Source organism: Falco cherrug, chromosome 1, assembly GCF_023634085.1.
Source record: "Falco cherrug isolate bFalChe1 chromosome 1, bFalChe1.pri, whole genome shotgun sequence".
Taxonomy (NCBI): domain Eukaryota; kingdom Metazoa; phylum Chordata; class Aves; order Falconiformes; family Falconidae; genus Falco; species Falco cherrug.
This window is the reverse complement of record NC_073697.1, coordinates 87,996,777-88,019,521: the sequence shown is the minus strand read 5'-3', so window position 1 is coordinate 88,019,521 and position 22,745 is coordinate 87,996,777. Positions and strand designations below refer to the sequence as shown.

At 38.8% G+C, this 22,745-nt stretch overlaps 2 protein-coding genes across 3 annotated transcripts; one reads left to right on the top strand and one right to left on the bottom strand.

Moving 5' to 3' along the window:
- Positions 1–734: 734 nt before the first annotated feature.
- On the bottom strand, positions 735–8,016 carry UFD1 (ubiquitin recognition factor in ER associated degradation 1). 2 transcript variants are annotated; one of them, XM_055704140.1, is made up of 13 exons: positions 7,864–8,016; positions 7,400–7,506; positions 6,907–6,971; positions 6,637–6,669; positions 5,266–5,387; positions 4,796–4,926; positions 4,332–4,404; positions 3,542–3,610; positions 2,950–3,015; positions 2,619–2,666; positions 2,157–2,245; positions 1,258–1,339; positions 735–860 (listed from the first exon to the last, which is right to left on the bottom strand). In XM_055704140.1, exons 1-13 carry the CDS (start codon positions 7,864–7,866, stop codon positions 786–788), a joined length of 963 nt encoding a protein of 320 aa, XP_055560115.1. In that variant the 5' UTR covers positions 7,867–8,016; the 3' UTR covers positions 735–785. The 2 variants fall into 2 exon arrangements, with proteins under 2 accessions (XP_055560115.1, XP_055560121.1); XM_055704146.1 differs by lacking the exon at positions 6,907–6,971 and having other exon boundaries at positions 7,374–7,506; positions 7,864–8,015.
- A 56-nt stretch (positions 8,017–8,072) lies between these two features.
- Positions 8,073–22,313, top strand: CDC45 (cell division cycle 45). Its single transcript, XM_005445220.3, has 19 exons — positions 8,073–8,561; positions 9,686–9,745; positions 10,029–10,121; positions 10,579–10,716; positions 11,312–11,455; positions 12,442–12,497; positions 13,103–13,151; positions 13,818–13,879; positions 14,252–14,302; positions 15,085–15,204; positions 15,589–15,720; positions 16,115–16,213; positions 16,464–16,625; positions 16,826–16,964; positions 17,324–17,407; positions 18,490–18,608; positions 19,084–19,160; positions 19,910–19,976; positions 21,137–22,313. The coding sequence occupies exons 1-18, from the start codon at positions 8,511–8,513 to the stop codon at positions 19,972–19,974; spliced, it is 1,701 nt and encodes a 566-aa protein (XP_005445277.1). The 5' UTR covers positions 8,073–8,510; the 3' UTR covers positions 19,975–19,976; positions 21,137–22,313.
- The last annotated feature ends 432 nt before the right edge of the window (positions 22,314–22,745 follow it).

The window sequence follows — 22,745 nt, the reverse complement described above, 5'->3', positions numbered from 1 at the left end:
TCACCGCCCCGGGTTCTTTCCGCAATGACCACACCGGAGCCGCACGGGAGTTACCGAGGCACCTTTAATGGGCCGAGCAGAGGGGCGGCAGCCCGGGAACGCCACGCCGGCACCTGGGAAGCCGCACCGGTTGCCCCCCGACACCGCGGGACACCACAGTTCCGTCCCCCCTCGGCAGCGCCCGGCAGAGAACCCGGGGTCGCCTCTCCTACACGTGCTGTTACACTGCTAGTACGAAAGGCATGTTATTCATTACGGCTATGAAAAGCAAGTTCAGGGGATTACTCAGAACGATTCCTAAACCCCAACACCTGAGTGAAGATCGAAGACGCTCCCTGCAGAGAAGCCCTGCACAGCCGAGTGCTAGCATTCCTCTGCACCACACCAAAAAGTTTACCTGAAACTGTGGCAGAACACAGAGAGGGAGGAAAATGCCAAACACAGCACGAGACCACCACCACCACTCAGGATGTAAGAGGGGAGGATGTAGTCTAAGAATCAGACCTTTTACTAAGGCAGAACTGGGGTTTGCTTCTCAGGTTTATCTGGGATCTACTTTCCCCTCTTACACACATACAAAACACTCCTTTAAAATTCCTAGAACTTAATTTTCAACTGAAAATTAAGACAAGTTTGACAGCTCCAGTTTTAAACATGAAACCTAGACCAATGAAAGCGTTCTCCTGCATTGCAGAACAACCTCTCCTCTCAACTGCAATAACTAAGATCCAATATGCTGCAATTGTTACTTTATTTTCCTCCTAGCTGACTGAAGGTACCACAGCTTAGGGTTTTCTTCCCTTTTTGCGCAGGGACTGGCCTTCTCCTGAAAAGGCAATAAACCGGCTTCCAGATTCATCCTGGAAAAAAAAAAAGGGTGTTACCTCTACTTGCTGCTTGCGTGTGATGAAAGCTGAACAACTGTTAGAAAGAACATTCCATCAAGGCAGCAACTGACTGTAGACATTTCACATCCTGAATCTACATATTAACCACTTTCTTCCTGAAAATAAAACATGAGCATTTCAGTGATCTTTCAGCTAACTGAAACAAGTATGTGCTGGCTTACTAAACTTATATTTAGGTCAATCTGTTAATGTTAGTAAGCAAGGGAATTGGAGTTTGCTTTCACCTAACTCAAACCACTTTTTAACAGAATCCTGCTCTGAAAAATCAAATATGGAGAGGAACCACAAAGTGGGACAGTAGTTCCAATGTTCTAATTCTGTGCAAAATTGGGAAGGATCCCACTTTTACCTCTTCAACCTTCTTAACTAGCGGACGTGAGTTTCTAATGAATGTGATTCTACCAATCTTGAAGTCATAGTTGGGTATTCCTCTGGAAAAGAAGCACAAAAATATCATGAAAGAACATTTATACCTACCATCCAAGTGAACACAGTGAGACCTATTCTACGTCCATCAGTATTGTGCCAACACTGGCTGCAAATTTTCATTACCAAATAATTCTATAGATAAACCACTGAATTATTTTCTGAAGGCAGGCATACATTGCATGAAGTAAATAATCAAATACTGGAGCTGCTGTAGAAGAATGGTTGTGGTCACCTTTCCACGTAGCCTGTGGTTTCCACAGGGTCATGGACGTGCTTTTTCCACATGGGTTCAATTTGTATTATGACAGGTGTAAATGACAGACCACCACATGAATCACATCCCTGCACATTTCCACTAAGTCTATAAACTTTCTAAGTTTCCTTCCAATAAAAAACCCACCAAAAACCCAACAACAAAACCAAACTGCCAACAAACCCACACATGGCTTGGCTTTGGTTACCCACCCAACTCAAAGAAGGCTTCACCCTACGCCAAATATCACTTTAGAAAGTTGGCAGGGTTCTGTGCATCACCTGATCCAGCTCACCAGCCCAGTCTAGACCTGCTGCCTTTCCCTACATGTGTTCTATAGAACCAGAGTTAAGATTGAGTTTAGGCAACATTAACTTAGGATCTCCACCTCAAGTAGTCAGGGACATCACAGTCAGTCTAGATGATTAGATTATTTTTTTTCTAAATGCAAATTTTTAACAAAATTAGCTGTTTATATTGCAGGAGCAGAAGAAAACCCCCAACCAACCAAACGCCACTCAAACATTGACCCTTCACTCACTGACAACTGAATGAAACAGACATACCTTCGAATGTCTCCTGGTTTAATTGGCGATGGACTAGGCTCAACACCTTTCTTCTTGCCATCCAATCTGTTCCCAGAACCAGAGAATGCCTGTGTATACGTAACAAGTTTTAATTTAACTGTGTCTTGTATTTGAAAGCACACTGCACAGGGGTACTATTGTCTGTGAAATCTTATTATCATTTTTATTTAATTATTTGATTCAGCATGTTTCTTTTTGGTACATATAAGCTGATGAACCCTGCGGGTAGGAGTGTGTTTCAGTTCCCCATTTATAGACTGCCCTTTTAAGGACAGCAAATAGTACTGTTACTGGCTGTAAGCACCACAAAACGTACACAGATACTTGCCAGTTAAATGATGAGCACCTCTAAAAACAGGTACTAGTGCGGTGTGGTTGTTTGGGACAACTTTACCTTACCATTTCACAACATTCAGAAACCAGCAGGAACAGGGGACTTACACGAAATCCTATGTCACTCACATATCCACTATGGTCTGCTTCAACATCCTGTGAAGGGAAAAAACAAGTTAGCTCACGTTCTGATATGCAGAATATGTGAAAACAGTTCCACATATTTCTGATCAAACAAAACTTCAGAACAATCCCTTTCCAAAATCAAGAGTTGGTAAACAACCACTTCCTAAGTAACACGAGCAAAAGCATCTGGTAAGTAAAGTTCAGCCTTAAGAAATTGTTTCAGGGAAAAAATTTGTGTTGGCGCTCACTGCTCCGTCACAAGAAAGGCTGACTTCTATGGAATACGCTGCTGAAAACCAGAAGTTTAACATACCGCGGTCTCTTCATGTTGTGCACTTCTTTCTGGTTCCTTGTATCCCAAAGGAGCATCAAAATCCACCTATTTACACAAGAACCATGAAAATAAGCATGACTGCTATTTTTCTTTTAATCATAAGCTTTGCAATAGTATTCCTCAAAACTCCCCAATCACTCCATTTTGATCTAGAAAGAACTGGTTTGCGTGTTGAAACATTTTAACTCAAAACTAAAAAAGACTAAGCCTTTCAGGAATGAGTTTTAGCATGTCATTGAAACAGAGCAATAAACCAGCACCCCACAATGTCACCAGAGTTTGAATCAAGACAAGGCTATTAAATAAAACTCAGATTATAAACCACATTGAAGCTAAACACTAAACTCCTAGGCACTACAGTCACCTGATGATGCAGCTTGAGACCACAGAGGTGGTCGCAAAGGTAGACAGGGTACCCTCAGACGAGTCGTCTTCCCTATCTCATCCGATTTTACCTCTCCTGCAGCATTAGAGGTGCACAGGGTACAGCGCTATCACTGAATGAGATGCCCTCCTCCCCTTTCGGGAAGGACACAGTAAAAGCAAACCTTCCACATCTGCTTTAACTTACATTCATATCGCATTCGATGATAGACACAGCCTTATCTGGTTTGGTCTCCATTACCCGAAGCTCATAGATCTGAAACAGTAAAGAATATTTTAAGATTGCACATGAAAGAGCTCAACTTATACCCAAGAAAATTGTATCTAAACCCTTCCTTTCATTCAGACAGCTTCAAGAAAATTGAAATAAGTGTTCTTTCAGGTTGGGCACTGAATACTGCAGGGTCTCTACAGAACCACGGCACAAAGATTTTTTAACTCAGAAGATTACTATATGCTGGAGCTAGAGTAACTACCTTTTACTGTGCCTTGCTGCACTCTCACTGTGCCTCAACCTGCAGTTTTGAAAACAAATTCTGAATTTAGGATGAACTCTGTCCCTCGACTTGTAAAAACATCATCAACAGCATGAAAATTTATTGTCTCACGAATCAAAAAGAAGTCTAAACAGCCACTCAGAAAACTTCACTGACCCCTTTTTTCCTCCAATATAAAACCAATTGTGAAATCTAACATCTGGGATTGCATGTCAACAACACCACACAGCTCTGCATTGATTGTTTTAGCACCAACATCCGACAACCGAGCTTAGTCTACAACACAGAGTGATCAAATGTGCACATGTGCTGCCAAACCCACTCATCTATATAACCTATTCACAAGATGTAGTCGAAGTACTTATGCAGTCACATCTACTGAAATATAGTGTACTTTTTTTCACATGGGTAGAATTTTTTTCCTTAAATTGATGACATCCAAACAAAACTTGCACAGACTGGTGTACTTGTATACTGTACCTTTTCATTGTAGTTGATGGCAATAACATCCCCAGTAGTCAGACAAGCGAAGTTTCTCAGGGCATTTTCTAATCTTTGCAGTATGTTAAGATGAAACATTTGTTTTCAATGCAACATCAAAGATTTAAAGTTACTATGTTATAAAACTGATCCTTGGTATCCGAAACGTGGTTTAAAAGTCAGGAGTACTGTAGACAGCCTTTTAGTAAATATTAGGGTGTACAAGATCTTCTAAGGGACACCCAAACTCATTGGACTCAAAGCCAAGATTCATTCACTCCAGCCTACTCTTTCTGCCAGCAGTTGGCAACATCTCTGTACATATGCTCTCCATCCTTTCTGTTTTCAGAAGTTACCTAATACTGGAAGAGCATGAGCCACACCTGAAAAGTTAGTTCTGCTCCATCATTCCAGTTTGGGAGAAAACTTTTGTCCGCTACTCCATAACTGAATAGGAAGGATACACAGCTTTGGGATTGGTGATGTCAAGAAAATCTGGACTCTGTGGCTGAAATTTTGAGTAAGTAGCAACTTGAAGATTAACGCTTTCCACTTGCACCAGGCCCCCCTCTTCCAGCAGCAAGTTCTGCATCATCTGCAAGAACAAAAACAAAAATCCAGAGAACTATCAACATGAGTGATGTTTTCCTTGCATATACCTATTTTTGCTGGGGCCACCATCTTCCTTGAAATGCTCCAGTTTACAACGGTTTAATTTCAGGAAGAAGTCAGCTGCATCTTAAAAAGCAGTCTGCTTGGCTTGCTTAGTTAAAACTCTCACTGAGGGAAACCTGAGCTGTGACTGAAAGCTGATGTAGGAACATGACTAGAAAAGACACATGCTTTCAGGAAACATTCTGCCTCTTCAATATTAAACTGGCAGCCCACTAATCCTACTCTTCAGGTTTTGGCAGTTCAGCATGAGACAACTCACCCAGTGTGGAAGGTAACATATGCCCTCATCGGCCACAAATTCAAGCACTCCACAGTGTGTCATTCGGTCTGAATTTTTATTGGTCAGCTTAAACAGCATCGGGTAAGTAATATTAAGTCGGCCTGGTGGGAAAGGAGAAAAAAAGATTTGTTAAAAGCCACTAACAGACTTCCGAAGCTTTCAGAGCCTCAACGTTAGCAAGAGAATGGGCCCAACTATAGGAGAGGATTCCCCTCACATTTTTCCAATTGCTCAAAACTATAAATCCAGGAGAGCATGCAGATACAAAAATACTGTATTGCCATTGCACTTAAGAGCTTTAAATGCCTCTCCAACATTTTCTCAAGCTCAGAGATGAGCTGGCAGCGCATATTAGCAGAGGAATCTATTATTGTTATGTCCTTGTGCTCTCCTACCTAATGAATTTTAACAGGCCCTGTTTATTTTAAAATTAAATCCTGACTGAAAGAATTTCTCAAATAAATTTTATTAAGGCTAAAACTCAGAGCTGGGGAGGGGGAGGACTTAGTTAAAAAGGCCAATAAAACCAATCTACACTATTGATTCAGTTATCTCTTTCCCCATTTTAAGTTAAATATAACTTACTTTGTCTTTAAAACAGATTTTTCTCCAGACAACAGCATCCAGAACAATAATTTACTAGATTAACTGTCATAAGTAACTAAGGGTAATTTGCTGATCAAATTGGGTTTTAACAAAAGGAATGATCTTGCTGCAACAGATTTGAGAACGTTCTGTCTGGCAAGAAAAGAGTTAACTGTTAACCATGAGGTTGCAAGATGTACCTTCTCAAGGCAAATGTTAAACCATAATGTCATGTTACTATGACAACTTTTGTCTTTGTTTAGACCTTAGTGTAAAAATAGATTAGTTTTGTAATATACAGCTTCTTGCTATGGGACTGAGAGCATAACTGCTTGCTTAAACCAGCCTTGAAGCTGAGGATAAAAGGGCTGTGTTACTTGTCAGAATTTGTGAGCCTGGATGGAGCTGCAACCCCCCGGCTGCCCAGTGCTGTTTTTGCTTTCCTGCCTTAATAAATACTCAGTGAATTTATTTCGGACTCTAGTTATTTCTATTCAACTATAACTTTAACTGTAACCATTATACTGAATACACTATTAAGTTATTAAATATTGATTCATGCCTCAGGCAGCTGAACACTTCAGATGTCTATGTTTGAAGACAGACACACCCCATTAATTCTGACAAACAAAATACATTTTTTGAACTAATGAGTCTCATATTCTCTATTTAATTCAGATTTTAATAGATAAATAATGCAGTATTTCCTTACGCCTTTGCTTATTATTTCTAATGTTATTATTCCAGAATAAAATATTCACTTACTGAGTTGATCCAAAGCCGATGGTGGCATAATTACTGCAGAAATGAGGAAAAATGTAAGATTAGGAAAAGTATGTGTATACAAAGAGTCCATAACATACAATTTTATCATTCCTCTCTCTAAATTCTTCTCGTAAAAAAGGAGACTGTAAAATCTACAAATTCATTTTCGAGTGAGAGATTTCAGTAGAACCGGTCCTGACAAATACACCTGCTAGCACGGATATTCCAGAATTTAATCTGGATAAAAGGGAAGACAAGGTTTTACAATACCTAGCACTAGAGGACGTTTCCTGAAGGTAACTTTTGGGGGGCTTACAAGTGCTCTGAAATCGATGCTAATTTAAAACAACATAGCATTAGTCTGACAGCCTGAAAACGAAGTTGGTCGATCAATTCTCTTTGTTCAAGCTGAGTGAGGTACAAAAATAAAGGGATGGTGGTGGGGGGAAGTGTTTAATCATAAATTCCCACGGCTTATTATTGACCTACGATTTTAACAGGGGGCTGTAAGAGAGAAGACTGTGTTCCAATGCTCATAAAGCTGGACTCACTCCGTCAGCTGTTTAATTACACAAGAAGGCAATGAGGGCCGCGGCCTCCTCCTCCCTTCGGCCCACCCGGGCCCAGCCGCAGCCGGCACCGCGGCTCCTGCGGGTCTGGCCACAAGCTGCACGGCTCGGAATTGTTCCTAAATACTCTTCCAACAGGTTATTAGTTAAAATAAAACATGCACATACTCTTCCCGCCTTTCTCCACATCTGACCTGTCATTCGGCCCGGCAAGCATGGACACGGAGAAGCAGCGGTACTGGGTTGAGAAGCGGTTCTGGAAGACCCGCGGGATGGGGTGGTCGAACATGTTGAAGGAGAACTGGAGGGGGAAGCACAGGCGAGGAGGCGGCGTTAGCGGCCCCCCCGGCTCGTCGCGGCCTGCCGAACCGAGGCAAGGCAGCCCCGCCGAGAGCCGCCGGCCGCTGCCCGCCAGGCCGCGCCGCCCCGCTCCCCTCACGGCCGCTCCGAGCGCCAGGCGGCGAGACACGGCGGCAGCGCGCCCCCAGGCGCCGCGGAGGGGGCGGCCGGGCACGGCTCCGGCCCGCGCCCCGCGGGGAGACGCCGACCCCCGCCCTCAGCCCGGCGCTCCGCACCACTGCCGGCTTCCGCACAGGCCTTGGCGGAGCGCGAACCAACCGCCCGCCCGCCGTGACTCGGCACTTCCCGCAGGCCTCACCATGGCGGCGGCGCTGCGGCGCGGAGCGGCCGCGCTCGGGCTCCCCACAAGCCTCAGCGGGGCGGGACCAGGCCGCGCCGCTCTCTCGCCTGACGGGGCTCTGCCCGCCGCCGCCGGCCCCACCCCACGGCCCGCCCCCGCCGCTCTGCCCTCCCGGCGTGCCACGCGGCTCCCGCCCCCCTCGGTGGCCATTTCGTGTGAGGGCAGAAGGGGTGGTGGCGGCTCTGCCGATGTGGCCGTTGTGGGAGGCTTTTCTGGCCGCTTGGCCCCTCTTCAGTCACAGAGTGTTGATGCGGCCCCCGCCGCCCCTTCGCCGGGCTCATGTAAAGGGCAAAACAAACAATTCGCCCGCGGCAAAGATGGCGGACATAGCAACAAAAGCCGATACGGTGCTTCCAGCTGAGATGCTCCTGGGATTGGCTAGCCACACGTGTTGCTAACTCCTTTCTCTCAATCCCATTGGCGAAAACCCGGAACGAGTTGTGCACTTCGCCCAATCCGCTCTGCGAAGAAGGGACAGCCGCTTTTCCATTGGCCCGCGCACCGTGACGAGTAGACCAATAGGAAGGGGCAGTGATTTGGCGCCCAGTTTGAGTGAGGGCGAGCCGAGTTTGCCGCTGTTCCGCCGCCGCTTGGTTGCCGCCGCCATGTTTGTCTCCGACTGCCGTCGGGAGTTTTACGATGTGATTGTCAGCCAGGTACGGGCAGCTGGTCGCGGCCAGGGAGGGAGCGGTGACACCCCGGGACGTCCCGGCGGCGGGCGGAGCTATCTGCCTCAGTCCGCTCCCCGTGGGGCTGTGCCGGTTCCGGCCGCCTCGGGGAGCGGAGTAGGGGCCCGCTGTGGGGGTGGCGGCGGCGGCTGAGGCGCTGCGCTCCTCGGGGGGCGGCGGGGGTGGGGTGCCCGCGTCCCCGGGGCTGCCGGAACGCCGCCGGCGGGCGGACAGAAGGCCCCGGGCCGCGGTGAGGGCTGCGGTCCTGCCCACCAGCCCAGACAGTTCGCCTCCAAATCCATTACAGTACCCAAGTACTTCGGGTATTCTTGTGGAGCTTTGTTTAACCAAGACACCTCTAGATTTGTTTTCCTCCTTTATATTTTTTTAACAGGTTTGATGGTGTGGGGTTTTTTCCTCCGACACCGAGTCTTGCATTCCGTCTTTGAGGTTTCTTTTGCAGGGTTTCTTGTCGCAGGTCTGGTGGGCTACTTTCATTTTTAACCCACAGTTTGCTTAACTTTGTTCAGAGTGGATGTGTACACTAAAGTGATAAAGCTTCTGTTGGGTATTTTTTTAGCATTTCTACCTGTGAAACTGTATTATGGACTGTGCAATGGAAAGCATTTCCCTCACCTTCCCCAGCTGTGAGCAAAATCTCAGCACCACCACTACCCCCAGCACTGAAAAAGACACCAGATAAATTTGTTTGCCTTAACGAGGGTTATTTCAAGAGTTGCCTTGCTCCTATTTTGGCTACAGATTTTCTTCAGTAAAACCTGTTCCAGATTCCACACTGAAAACATAGGCCTTTCTAGACGCGATGAAAATAGTTGTAGGGCTGACTAGCGTGTGTAGGGCTGACTATGTGTGGTTCGTAGGAGTCTGAATACTAGTTTCCTCGAAGCAGCTGATGTATTTTGGGTATGTGGGATTGTTTATGTTTACAGGAACAAAAATTGGCTTATTTTGGTTGCAGAGACCATTCAAAAGCAATCCTGTTTTATGCTTATTGTGATCACTGCCTACATTTCTTACTTTACGGTCTCACAGTGAGCTACATGTTTCACGTTGATACCTATGCTAATACTGTTACTCTGTTACTTTTGCAGCGGGTTCTGCTTCTTGTTGCTTCAGATGTTGATGCATTATGTGCTTGTAAAATACTCCAAGTAAGTCTTTGTTTATTATCACTATAGGCTAACAATAAAAGAATAAGTGCTTTGAGATCCTTTTAATTGGTTTGAACTGAGGGAAGAGTGAAGGTTTAATCTGTTTTCTAACTTAATTTTTCCATGAGTTATGACACTGCACGTTGGCAAGTCATTCTCCCAGAGTTCATGTAGATTTGTTATTTCAGATGTCTTCAAAATAAAGATTAGTATGACGTAGAATTCGAGCACTGTATAAGAAATTTTCCCTCATCTCTGCTAACAGCCATTTGCTTCATTTCAGGCTTTGTTTCAATGTGATCATGTGCAGTATACGCTCGTCCCAGTATCTGGATGGCAAGAACTTGAAACTGCCTTTCTTGAGCATAAAGATCAGGTGAAAAAATACTGGAAACTTCTTAAATTGCAGCTCATCTTGTATAGATATGCGCTTCTTCCCTTTCCCCAACTTAAAATGTCAGCTTTTAAACTAATTATTATTACTGGTTACCTCAAAACAGTGGTTAAGTGTTAACATACCAATAACAAACTTGTCAAGTTTTTTATATCAGCTCAAATTAATGTGCTATGATTTTGATAGAGTAAAATTAAGTTTGCGCATATTTTGAGATATAAAAGGTGGTGATATTTGGTGTTCAACATCCCTGAATTTGGTGTTGTATCTTAGAAATTCTTTTTCCTCCTCAGACATCAACTATCAGAACAGAAATACAAGTTTTTGCAATGATGACTGCTTTGGAGGTTTTGTAAAGACGTTTCCTGTTTTCTGTGTTTCCTGCTAATTTAAGTAAAAAGCATTCTCTTTTTTTCTTCTTTTTTTCTTTTGGTTGCAGTTCAAATATTTTGTTTTTATTAATTGCGGTGCCAACGTTGACCTTCTGGAGATCTTGCAGCCTGAAGAGGATGTTTCTTTTTTCGTATGTGACAGCCACAGACCTATCCATGTAGTGAATGTTTACAATGACACACAGGTAAATACATTTCTTTCACAATAAAAATCTTCACACTGTGATGGGTGGTGTAGTGCTTTTCTTTGTTTTGCAAAACTGCTTGCAGTGTTAGCTAGTAGGTCAGGAAGCAGTATTAATGGATATTTGCAGTAGTAACGGACATAATCAGAAAAAAATTGTTTTCAGTAATAAAATATATACCGTTAGCAGTCTGATGTCAGTAGTAAGCACCTGTTAATCCTGTTGCTATAAATCAAACTGCTACAAATTGGAGCATAAACATCCTCCAGAATGTAACATGTACTCTCAGCATCTAGCAACACCTAGAATTTGAATATTAAGCACAGAGTATTTGACAACATCAACAAGCAAAAAAAATTGTATTTTTTTCAGTAGTGCTGTAACAAAGAAATAAATTTTTTACTCTTAATTTTGTATAAGTGTGGTCTTTATATTACAAAGCAATATTTTAGTTATGCCAGGAATCTATCACAGCCAAAATGAATTTTTAGTTTCTCTTACTAAGCATCTGAAGTATTCTTCTTGGTCATTTGAAATGTGTTGTAATCACTAAATACGATACTTTATTTTAAATAGTTTTCCTTTTTATTGCTAGATTAAGCTATTAGTTAAACAAGATGATGATCTTGATGTTCCTGCTTATGATGATATCTTCAGAGATGAAGAGGATGAAGAAGGGGACTCGGAGAATGAAAGTGATGGGTCAGAACCTTCAGAAAAACGTAGACGTTTTCAAGAGGTGTGTTTCTGCTACTTTATTATGAAAAGAAGGAAAATAAAACACTTATTACGTGCACTTTACATCATCATAATAATGGCATGTGATTTTAAAAATTATGTTCCAAGATTAGGTTATGTGTAATGCTGCCATTGTGTAACCAGTGAACCAAAAAGATCCATCTCTGATCATGTGCTCTGGGCTTTTCAGTCTAGCAATACAACTTGTTTAGATATAAACTTTTTTTTTCCTAGTAATTGTTTGAGAAGGTAGAAGCTCAAAAATAAGTTAGCAATACATTTTGTCTGTCCTTGTAGCAGTAAACTAACAGAAGTATATTATGGTAGACAAAAAACTTAATTTGCCATATGTTATTTGTAGCATATTTTCTATTTGTACTGTACAAGGAAGCAAAGGCTTGAAGCTAGCAATATTAAAAGACAATTAAATGCAAAGGCATTCTAAGAGTGTATGTTTTTTCCTACTAATCTACAAAGGTTGCTAATTCAGCAAAAGCAGATAGCAGAAATTTAAAGGAAAATCTATAAAGAGCATACACACAAGCTGTTTTCAAATCTGTTAAGTATTTCACAAATATTAACTTGTTGGAGTTTTCAAGCTGATGATGCTATTTATGGAGCTTAAATATACAGTGAGTGCCTTCCCCCCTGCCCTGCGCCAAAGTTAATTATCTCATCTTTATTTCTCTGTGTCGTTTTTATGTTGTGAAATGGTAGGATGCAATGTTGCTAGTGTTGAAAGTACTGTGTGCTGGGCTTCTTATTTGTGAAGGTGGGCTAAATAAATGCTAGCACAGAAAGATGCCATGACTTTATAAAAAGTGTTTTCCTTGGAAAAATATTTGATAGTAATATTTTTGTCATTAGATGTTACTAACAGGAATCATTCTTCTTTTTGATTAAGACTTAGTCATTAAAGTATCTGAATAGGTGCTAATCTACCAGAGTGTTTTTTTCTAGCTTTTCAATATCCAAATTAATTTACAGGATGTAATAGAGAGAACAATGAAAAGACGACAAAGGCGAGAATGGGAGGCACGCAGGTGTGTTTAACTGGGTTTTTTATGTTGCTTGTATCCTTCTTTCTCTTTTCTTTGATTAAAATCTTATTGAGAATATAAAAACATGATACTATATACTGCTTGATTTGCAGGATGCTTTAGTTCTAACATTATTCAGAAAGCAGAGAGAGATATTTACTATCTAAAAATAAAATGTTTAAATGGGTAATAGCTGTACGTAGTAATTTATAAATTTGAGTAGCAACTGGTGCATTGCTTCACTTGAAGTAGCTGCAGTATTCTTATCTTGTCTATCTTAGGGTGAAATTTGTGTTTCTGTTTTCCTCCTTTACAGTCCCGCTATTGTCAATAGCAATGAGCAGGAGCAAATCAGACAGGAAAAGTTTATTAAATCCTTCCTCAAATGCTAGTTTCTTTTTTGCTTTACGAGTACATTTAAGTATGTTTTCCATGTTACTACTAAAATCTAATTGCAGAAAAACAGCTTTTAGCCCAAGTTTAATTTTTTTTATTAATTGTAAAAATTAAATTTAAATATTATTTCACAACTCCTGGCATATATTTTTAATTGGATCTAATGACCAGGTCACCACTTAGTGAAATGTGGGTTTTTTTCCCCTTTTCAGAAGAGAAATTCTTTTTGATTATGAGCAATATGAATACCATGGGACATCAGTAAGTATAAACTGTCATTTGCTGTAAAAACACAATGTGCCAAGTAAAGTAATTGGACAATATTCAATGTTCTATCTAATACAATGTTATAATAATCTAACAATTTTATACATTATGATAAAATGTAAAAATCCCCAATATAACTATATTATGTTATATATAAGATGTCATATATGTATAAGTAGTTTGACTTAGCAGTTTAATGTTTTCTGGTTGTGTACATCCAATTTTATGGTTGATTAATTACTTCATAGAAACAATACTGGTAGAGTGGCAGGCAATGGCCAACTGAGTCACAGTGGCAAATGTGATGTTAACAGTGGGGGAAAAAGACATACCAGAACTAACAACAAAAATTGTTATTTGATGTCTAAGTATCAGGATATTTCAAACATAGCACTTAAGGTATCAAACTGTTCCTTCTGTCATTTGGCCTCTTGCCTGATTATGCTTTGTTAAGTGCTGCTTTATACGTAATGCAGGTTTGCAGAGCTGTATACGATATTTTTCTTTCTACTTAGTGTCTCAGAGAGTAAGACACTGGCAGATTGTCAGACAAGTGTGATTTGTAGAGCTTTAGTAACACGCTAGTACTTGGCAAATTTGTTTAACAAGGTGAAGGTATTGTGTTTATTTATCCTGTCTTTTTGCTTTTCTCTCATGTAGTCTGCGATGGTCATGTTTGATCTGGCATGGATAATGTCTAAAGATTTGAATGACATGTTGTGGTATGTTTCAGTTATCATTTTTCATAAGGGCTAGAAGCTTAAACCCTTAGTAAAAAGAGGCAAGATTTCCCAAATCTATTTGATTTCAGTAGTAGGTTCCAGTTTATTTTGTGAGTCTTGAATTTGTATGTCTTGAATTGGAGGACACATCTGTGTGAATTAGAGGCAATCAACAGATTTTGCATGGAAAAAGGGAAGATGGTGCTGTATGTGTATATCTGTTAAAGGGGGAAAAATATTTGTTATTAACTTCTACATATTGTTGGTAAATGGTGTTTCTGACTTGTTCTGCTACATGCTTAGACAATTTAATATACTGTACTGGAATTTTTTTTTGTTAACTTTTCCCCCTTTTTTTCTTTCCAATTTTAGGTGGGCTATTGTTGGCCTGACAGATCAATGGGTCCAAGACAAAATCACTCAGTAAGAAAGACTTTCTTTTAAATATACTTTTGTTATTGTTATGTTTTATTTATTAATCTATCTTTTAAATTTATTTTTTTTAGGAGTTACTAATAGCAATTGATAGGGATCAGGAAATGTATGGGAATTAATATAGCACAGGATAATTAATAAACAGTGATATTAAATATCTTAATGACTGAATGTGATCTGATGCCTTCCAAAAATGGAAATATATATTAGAAAAACCTGTATTTTCCTTTTATACCACTCACTTTATACTATTTTTTTAAAACTCATTTTAGTTTATAATTTTGTGAACTGGTGTTTAATAGCAGTTGACATAAACATAAGCTTGGTATAGTTTTATTAAAGGAAAAAAAGTGTATGTTATGTATCCTCCAGCTTCCTTTATAGTTCTAGTTAACAAGTTTTAGATATTTTTTTCTTGTTTTTATTTCCTTCTAGATACTGTCAGATTTCTAGTAGTACATGTGTAGACATTAATTCTTGTGTTCTATTGTTAGTAGACACTGATGTTTTTAAGGAAATAAATGCAATTAATTAATTTCATTGGTCAATCTGCCTCTGTATTGGTTTTATTTTAGCTTCAGTTGCCTGGGTGTATGGCTGAATGTCAACAAAATATTATTTAACAATTTGGGTTTTTTTAAAGGTGTATCTACATTTTTCAGGCTGCTGACTGACCGATGTGTAAACTTTAGGAAGCATTTTTATATTCTCATAATCAAGAACAAAAATACAGGGGAAGAAAGTGATTTAACAGTTTGTTTCTGTTTAAGAATGAAGTATGTGACTGATATTGGAATCCTACAGCGTCATGTGTCTCGCCATAACCACCGCAATGAGGATGAAGAAAATTCTCTGTCAATTGATTGCATGCGAATAGCATTTGAGTATGAGTATCCTTGCATAAGGTCTGGGGAAAAAGAACTTTGTAAACCACAGTTCAGTTTTTATCTAGGAAAAAGAAATAAATCCCAGCACCATCTCTGCTGCTGAGAATGGAATTAAAAGAAATGGAAATGTGGATGTTTTGTTGAACATGAATCCCTACTTCAACAGCTCATGTAGTTGGGTTCAACTTAACCTTTCAGAGAGTTACAAGTCAGTGTTGCTTGTCTTGTGTTACATGCACATGCAGCTTCTAACTCTGTCTTATGTAGTGCAACAACGCAATATATAAGGGCAACTGAAGACCAACTTACTGTTCCGCGGGTTTTGTTACTATTTGTAACTTCAAATGATACATGTATTTATAATTATTAGCCCTAACTCCTGTTCAGTCTGCGCCTGGCACTTTACCAGCACTGGTCTCTATATGAAAGTCTCTGTAACACTTCATATACCTCTGCGAGCCTTAAGCTTTGGTCTGTACAAGGGCAGAAGAGGCTCCAGGAGTTTTTGGCTGACATGGGGTAAGTTATAAAAATCTGGATCTTGATTAAAAGATCGTTTGTTTCAATGAATTGTGGGAAAATATTGAGAATATAGCTTGTGAGTAAACTTGTTAGTTTTTAAATATGATTTTGGGGCTCTCAGTAGGCTGCAGTGTCAGAGTTGAGTTACGCAGCTTGTGTCTTGGTGTACAAAGAATACTTCATGTGTATACCTTTATGGAATAGTAGATTGGTATGTAACCTATGCTTTTTCACAATTGCTCTTCAATCATTAAAGAAAAAAGAATGTAAACAAATGTAGTCAGACTTAACTTGCTAAATTATCTAATATTAAAAAAGACTTAGGAAAGGAAGGGAAAATATTTGTTTCTTTTGGCATATCTATCAGTGTATTTTTTCCTTCTGTTTTTAGTTTGCCTTTGAAGCAAGTGAAACAGAAGTTTAATTCCATGGACATGTCTTTGAAAGAAAATCTTCGGGAAATGATTGAAGAATCTGCAAACAAGTTTGGGTAAATTGTTTTAAATAAAATGCTTTATCTGAAAATACTTTTCAATGCAGTTAATATTTTTGTATGAGTGGGGTGTAGCATCTTGTTTGAAAAATGGTTTGAGGTTGATGAAGTAATACTAGGCTTGATGCAAATGTTAGGTATGATTTTTCTTCATGTTATTAACATTAACATACTGAGGAGATGGCTGGTCAGTGTTGGTAATAATATTGCTAATGTTAATCTTTACTGGTTTTATTTCGCTTTGCAGAATGAAAGATTTAAGAGTTCAGACCTTCAGCATTCACTTTGGCTTTAAGAACAAGTTCTCAGCAAGTGATATAGTTTATGCAACAGCTTCTCTCATGGAGAATATAGAGAAAGAGGGCCACGAAACAACTAATTTCATTAAAGCTTTGGACAGTCTTTCCAGGTACTGAAAATATATCTCTTTGTTCTTTTAGAATTTTATTTAGGGAACAACATGGGTTACTTATGAAGGATCAATGCATCTTTTAGATAAGTCAGTGAAGAACAATCAAAGTATTCCTGTGAATAGCTTTTAGATTTCACTTCTATGTGAAAAGCTTTATTTCTATATCAAAGTGTCTATTTTGATTCTTTCTGTTGCAGGGGTAACCTGGACAAACTGCACCAAGGACTGGACCTAGCCAAAAAGCAGTTACGTGCCATTCAGCAGACGGTGGCCAGCTGTATTTGCACCAACCTTGTAATTTCTCAGGGGCCTTTTCTGTATTGCTGTCTCATGGAGGTCAGAATTCTAGTTTTTGGCTGTCTCATTTGACTGTTACATTTGGCTATATCAAACTTGAATAACACTGTTTTCCGTATTGCTTGATTGAATAAGAATGCCTCCATCCCGAAGAACCTATTTATTTATACTGTACTATCCTCTGATGGGTCAATATTGACGTCTACTCTGAACTTCCCAAAGGAAGATTCAGCCCTCTCAAAGGGGGACGTGGGTGAGCTCAAACACTAATATTGTAATGCTTCTTGTTCAGCGTTGTTTGAGCCACACAAAACTTTTAGACTTTTCAGTAGATATTACAATCCAAGATGATTCTTCCATTTACTGAATTTTAATTGAAATAATTCTTCTTTTCCTAGGGCACACCAGATGTGAAACTGTTTTCCAAACCAGTGTCTCTGTGCCTGCTTAGTAAATACTTACTCAAGTCATTTGTTTGCTCTGTAAGTAATTCAAAAGCTTTTGACTAACAAACTTCTGGCCTATGTAGTTGTTATTGTTCTGTTGGATGCTTGCAGATGATTATTAAAAACATATGAAAATATTAGTAATGTTTTTCCGTTAATTGGTTGGATAATTTTAGCACATCTGTGCATGCTGTTCTAGGAAATTTTCATTACTAAGATACTGTCTAAAACCTTTGTGTAATTTTGTAAGTTTTGAGGGAGCATATCACTAAATGTGTACTTTGAAGAGTCTGTTTGAGTAAAATCCTCTGATCTTTACAACTAATACAACTGAAATTAAATTGCATTTATCTTTTGTACTATTAGTTACACAATTCATTAAGGTTGAGAACTGTCTTCAGTGTGAGCTCTTCTAAATTTGTAAATTAAATTTATGGTGATCCATCTTTGCCAGATTGCATCTTTGTCCTCATTTTGAAAATTAGATGTGATAAATAACTAGGTTGCCACTAGGACCAGGACAGCATTTTTAAAACTCGCTGCAAAACATTTACCTTAAGAAGAGAACACTTTAAGCAAGCTTCTATTTTGTTTACTGTAATTATGAAAAAATTTTTTATTAATTAAATCACAAAACTTGTTAAACTTTCAGCTTAGTGCTGTAAGACAATATGACAGGGGAAAATAATTTCTAGTGAAGACTGTGTTTGTCAATGTTTTACCTTTTGTATTTCATATAAAATAATCTTTGCGAAAAAAAACCCCAAACCTGGTCCATGTTTTTAGATACCCATACCTGCAATTCTGGTTTTGTGGGGTTTTTTTGTTTGTGGCGGTTTTTTTAAGAGCTTTTTCTTTACTGTAAATCATATCTTGTCTGCCCACATAATTTCAATGTTACAGTGGAAAGCAGGATTGGAGAAAAGAATTGAATTTTTTTCCTTAATGTGACTTTACTCTAGGAAAGAAGGGGATTAAGAGATTGTGTAAAGAAACAGTCTTCTGTTGAACCGCATTATAGCGATATCCTTAAATTGAGATTTGTAATAGTATCTCACATGCAAAGCTGAAACTAAATTGTTTCCTGAGTTTTGTCTAACAGTCTTTCTGACTTCCAGACAAAAAACAAGCGTTGTAAATTGCTGCCACTGGTAATGGCTGCACCAATGGATGTTGAACAGGGAACTGTGATCATGGTGGGGATTCCTCCAGAGACAGAGAGCTCTGACAAAAAGAAGTAAGCATATTGTTTCAAAGTTCTTCCTAAAGGTTATCTATAGACTTTTCCTGTCTCTGAAGCAAATATGTCTTTCCTGTACCTTTTTAACCCTGAATATGTTGATTTGAATTGTATCCTCCTTAAAAAACATGCTTTTTCATATGGTATGCATGAGAAATTTTGAGAGAGGATACAGATGTCCCGCAGTTTCCTTGCAAGTTGTGGTTAAGGTTTTTTTCCCCTCTCCCTCTTAACTATTTCTTTATCTTACAAGAAGGCAGTAGTTCACTATATGACCCATGACTTCATTTCTTAGACCCTGTAATGTTAAGATTCTTGCGCTTGAATAAGCGAGGTACATGTTGAATACCAGGCACATGAAAAACATCTGGAAGACATTTTCAACTCTCAGCAAGGAAAATGTTCCATGTTTCTAGCTTAGTAAATCTATCCTTTTCTGTAATGCTTATTTGTTTTTCTGTTCCTCTTCTAGCTTTTTTGGAAGAGCATTTGAGAGAGCTGCGGACAGTACCAATTCCAGGACTTTACATAACCATTTTGACATGTCAAGTGAGTAATGCTGCCTATCGCTTCATTCACCAAATAGTCCTTTAGGGGTCAGTGTTTACGCAGTCTCCATAAAGCATGACTGTAGACAGTATAGTCATTTGTCTGTATCTTAGATGCAAACATCGAAGGTGTGTATGTGACACACTATTCCTGAGCCTAGCATAACACAAAGTATGTTATTTGTCAGTCTTTTTTCGAAGTGTTGTCATGTGCAGATATGATTAACCACTAATACAAGCACAGGCTTGTGTATCTTTTTGAGATGATGTACATACGCGTGGGGTAATGATTTTCATATGTGCACTTCAGTGTAAAATCTATGAGGTTATCTGTGAGGGGCTTTATATTTAGCAGCCAAACAAAGTATGGTATTCATGTTACGAGATGCATTCTTTATTGTCTGTTTGAAAAATGAGGCACTTGTGCAATGAGATTTGCCTATCTTTGTCCGTGCTTAAAAAAGGCAGTTTTTAACATGTGCTTACATATGCATGTTGAACATACAAAGAAACATGCCTAGATTTTAAAAGTGGCTGCTATATCAAGTTGTAAGCACCTAGAGACCTGAGTTCACTGAAAAATAGGAGCAAGTGCTTTGCATTTTGTCCAAATAAGTAGTGTCTCTTTTTGCTTCTTAAAGTTGATTAAGAATAGAAATAAGTATAGTCACAATTATTATTCTTTAAGTGTGATTATCTGGTATATCTTTCAGTTATTTGCATATTGTAATAAAATATTTCATATTTTAGTAATTGAATTGAAAACAGAAGACCGGAGCAAATTTCTGGATGCACTCATTTCTCTCTTGTCCTAAAGGTAAGACAGCATAAGGAGAATTAATTAAAAAAATAATTACAAGTAAGTTACTAGCCTGTTAGTATCTGTAGAATGTTCTAAGAAAATGTGGCAACATCTAGTGAAAATATAAATTGAAGAGTTTCTTATGAAGACAATTGTTTTCTTCTTGGGAGGAGGCAGACAATGTATAAGCAATTTTAGGGTTTTTTCCTCCTTAAAAGATTTATTTAAGTTTTATCATCCATAAGCTTCTCTTCCACTGTTCTTAACTTCTTGTGGCTTTTTAACTTCAGCTGGAAAAGGAGCAGCAGTTCCTGTCGTGAAAGAAATTGGGGTATTAGCTAATTGTAGCTGATACACTGTTACTGGCTTTTAATTATGATGGCTGGTTTGAGCTGAAGATAGAATTTTGGCCATAGCAATACCATTCTTGGCTTTGATGCAAATGTACAATTTGCATTTTTGTTTCACAGTCTTAAGGCTGTAGTCTATGTTAATGTGTAGTTTTTATCTGGAATAAAGATGGGGCTCTAAGATTTTATTTGTAGTTGTGACTATAGCTTCCCACTTGATCAAAGTCTGTTTTAAGCTACTTTAGGGCAAGACAGATTTTGCTGTAGATCTTATGAGACTGTCTAATTGCTGGAATTGTCTTGAAATATTCACTGCTTTTCAATGATGAAAATGATGTTTTTATTGGAGGGTGTGTGTGTGTGTGTCTGTTCTGCAGTGGTGGGTGGGAATAGCTTGCTTTCTCCCAAAGAGGCAGCTAAATTGTTTTGTAAAGTCTGTTCAGACAATCTGTGAGGCTGGTTGCAAGTATATAAAGTACCTTATGGCTTTTTCATGTCTAGATAAGATTTGGTGTTTAGTATTAACATGTAAAGTAATCTGACAAGATTATCTCTACGCTACATATACAAAAGCAAAGAAATAAGGTGAAGAATTCAACAGCAGTCTGTGAATGTTGGTAGTCCTAGCCAAATCACATATGACTTAGCTTTTTGCAAAAAGGTATCAAAGCTATAATTTTTCTTCTGTAACGGTGGATCAGTAGCTGCAATTGTTGTTTGTTAGATGGCATAGTCATGCGTGGCTTCCAAGATTTCTACTTTTTGTTTCTTTCTTTACGCTCTGAATACTGGTTGTTCAGTTTGTCTTCTGTCCTTGTTACACAGTGGTGTTTTCTGGCTTCTTGTGCTGGAAGCTGAGGATCAGGTGCTCTGAAATGATTTTGGATGTTCCAAAGTTCATGGTGCTGCAATGGTGATGTATTGTCTTGCTTTTTCTTAAAATGTACCGTTACTGGCCTGGACCATTGTTTTTATGCCTCTTGGAAGGTTAAAAGGATTTTAACCTTAGGGCACACAGACACTGAATGCTGCTTGTTTGTAAATATCCCATCCTTGTAACGGCAAAAGTTGTCAACCAGGAGTATGTGCAAATTGGACTTCTTTTTGTCAAACCTGCTTTTATTAGTAGACATGTTCCTGTGATGATTAGTTGTTGCCCAATAACAAAAAAAATAGGTTTGAAGAAGTTCCATTTTTATATTATATTATCATTTAAATATTCTTTTTTAATTGTCTTGAATGCTTTTTTTTTTTAATATAAGAAACTTGCTGAAAATCTCCTTGAAGTTCTAGAATGTTGAAACTTTTTTAGTACTATCAGGTTGAGGTCTTGTACTTTAACTGAAACAGCTGTTTTGTGAGATGGATTTTAAACCCCCTAAAAATCTTAAAACCTAAGTACTGAGTAACTGCCAAATACAAAATGAAAAATCTGGGGAATTTCGGTGTTGATAAAGCATTTTTCATCATGCATTGTGATACTGTATTGTCACTTGTAGCTTGGCTTTGGGAATAACTTTCCTGGAAAGAGTCTAATCCTCAATCCTGTTCCATAACAGATTTCATGTCACTTTTGCCATAGGAAATTGTGTGGTTTGTTAAGCTTAATTTTCTGTGCATTGGGTGGCTATGTATATGTGTACATTTGGAATTCTGTTCTTGCAATGTTGCTTGAATTCTCTGTGACTTCAATGTTTTCATGTATTATAATGAATGCGTAAAGGTTATGTATCATCACAACATACTTTGTCCAGAATTTTAATATAGGTTAATTTAATATTAAATGTGGTTTAAATGTAGCAAACGTAAAGCTAATTAAACTATATCTTTTTATTCAAACAGAAGTTATTTATTTTTTAAATATTGTCATTTTATCTGAGTAAAATCCCCGTGCCAAGCTACAACGGCCAAAAAATTGTACCTTCTAAGATAAAACAGAATGCCATCTTTTTGTTTTGCATGTTTACTTGGTAGTATTGACAATAAATGTATTTCCCCCTTACCAGCGTACTTTGGGTTTTGCCTGTACACAGCTTACAGTAATTTTATTACATATCTGAAGTAGATTACTGTGCTTTAAGTCTCTGGAAATGGAAACACTGAAGTTTGTTGTTTTTTTGAACACTGATACCAGTGCCAAGCCACGATGACAATGTAAAAGCTGGGAGTATGTGTGACACTTAAGTGCGCTTCTGAATATTTTCACTTTATCTTTCAGTTGCAAAGCTGCTGAGTGAGTTAAGTGAATTTCTGAAATTTACCTTAAACCTATCAGTCACAAAAGAATCACTGTCATTTCCACAGCACTCAATGACTGTAACTTTAGTTCAGCTCTATCATATAGTTAGTGCTTTCATGCTTCTAGATGTAAATATCAGAGAAAAACATGGTTATGTTTAACAGTAAATACAATGTACTCCAGTATGTAAGACCA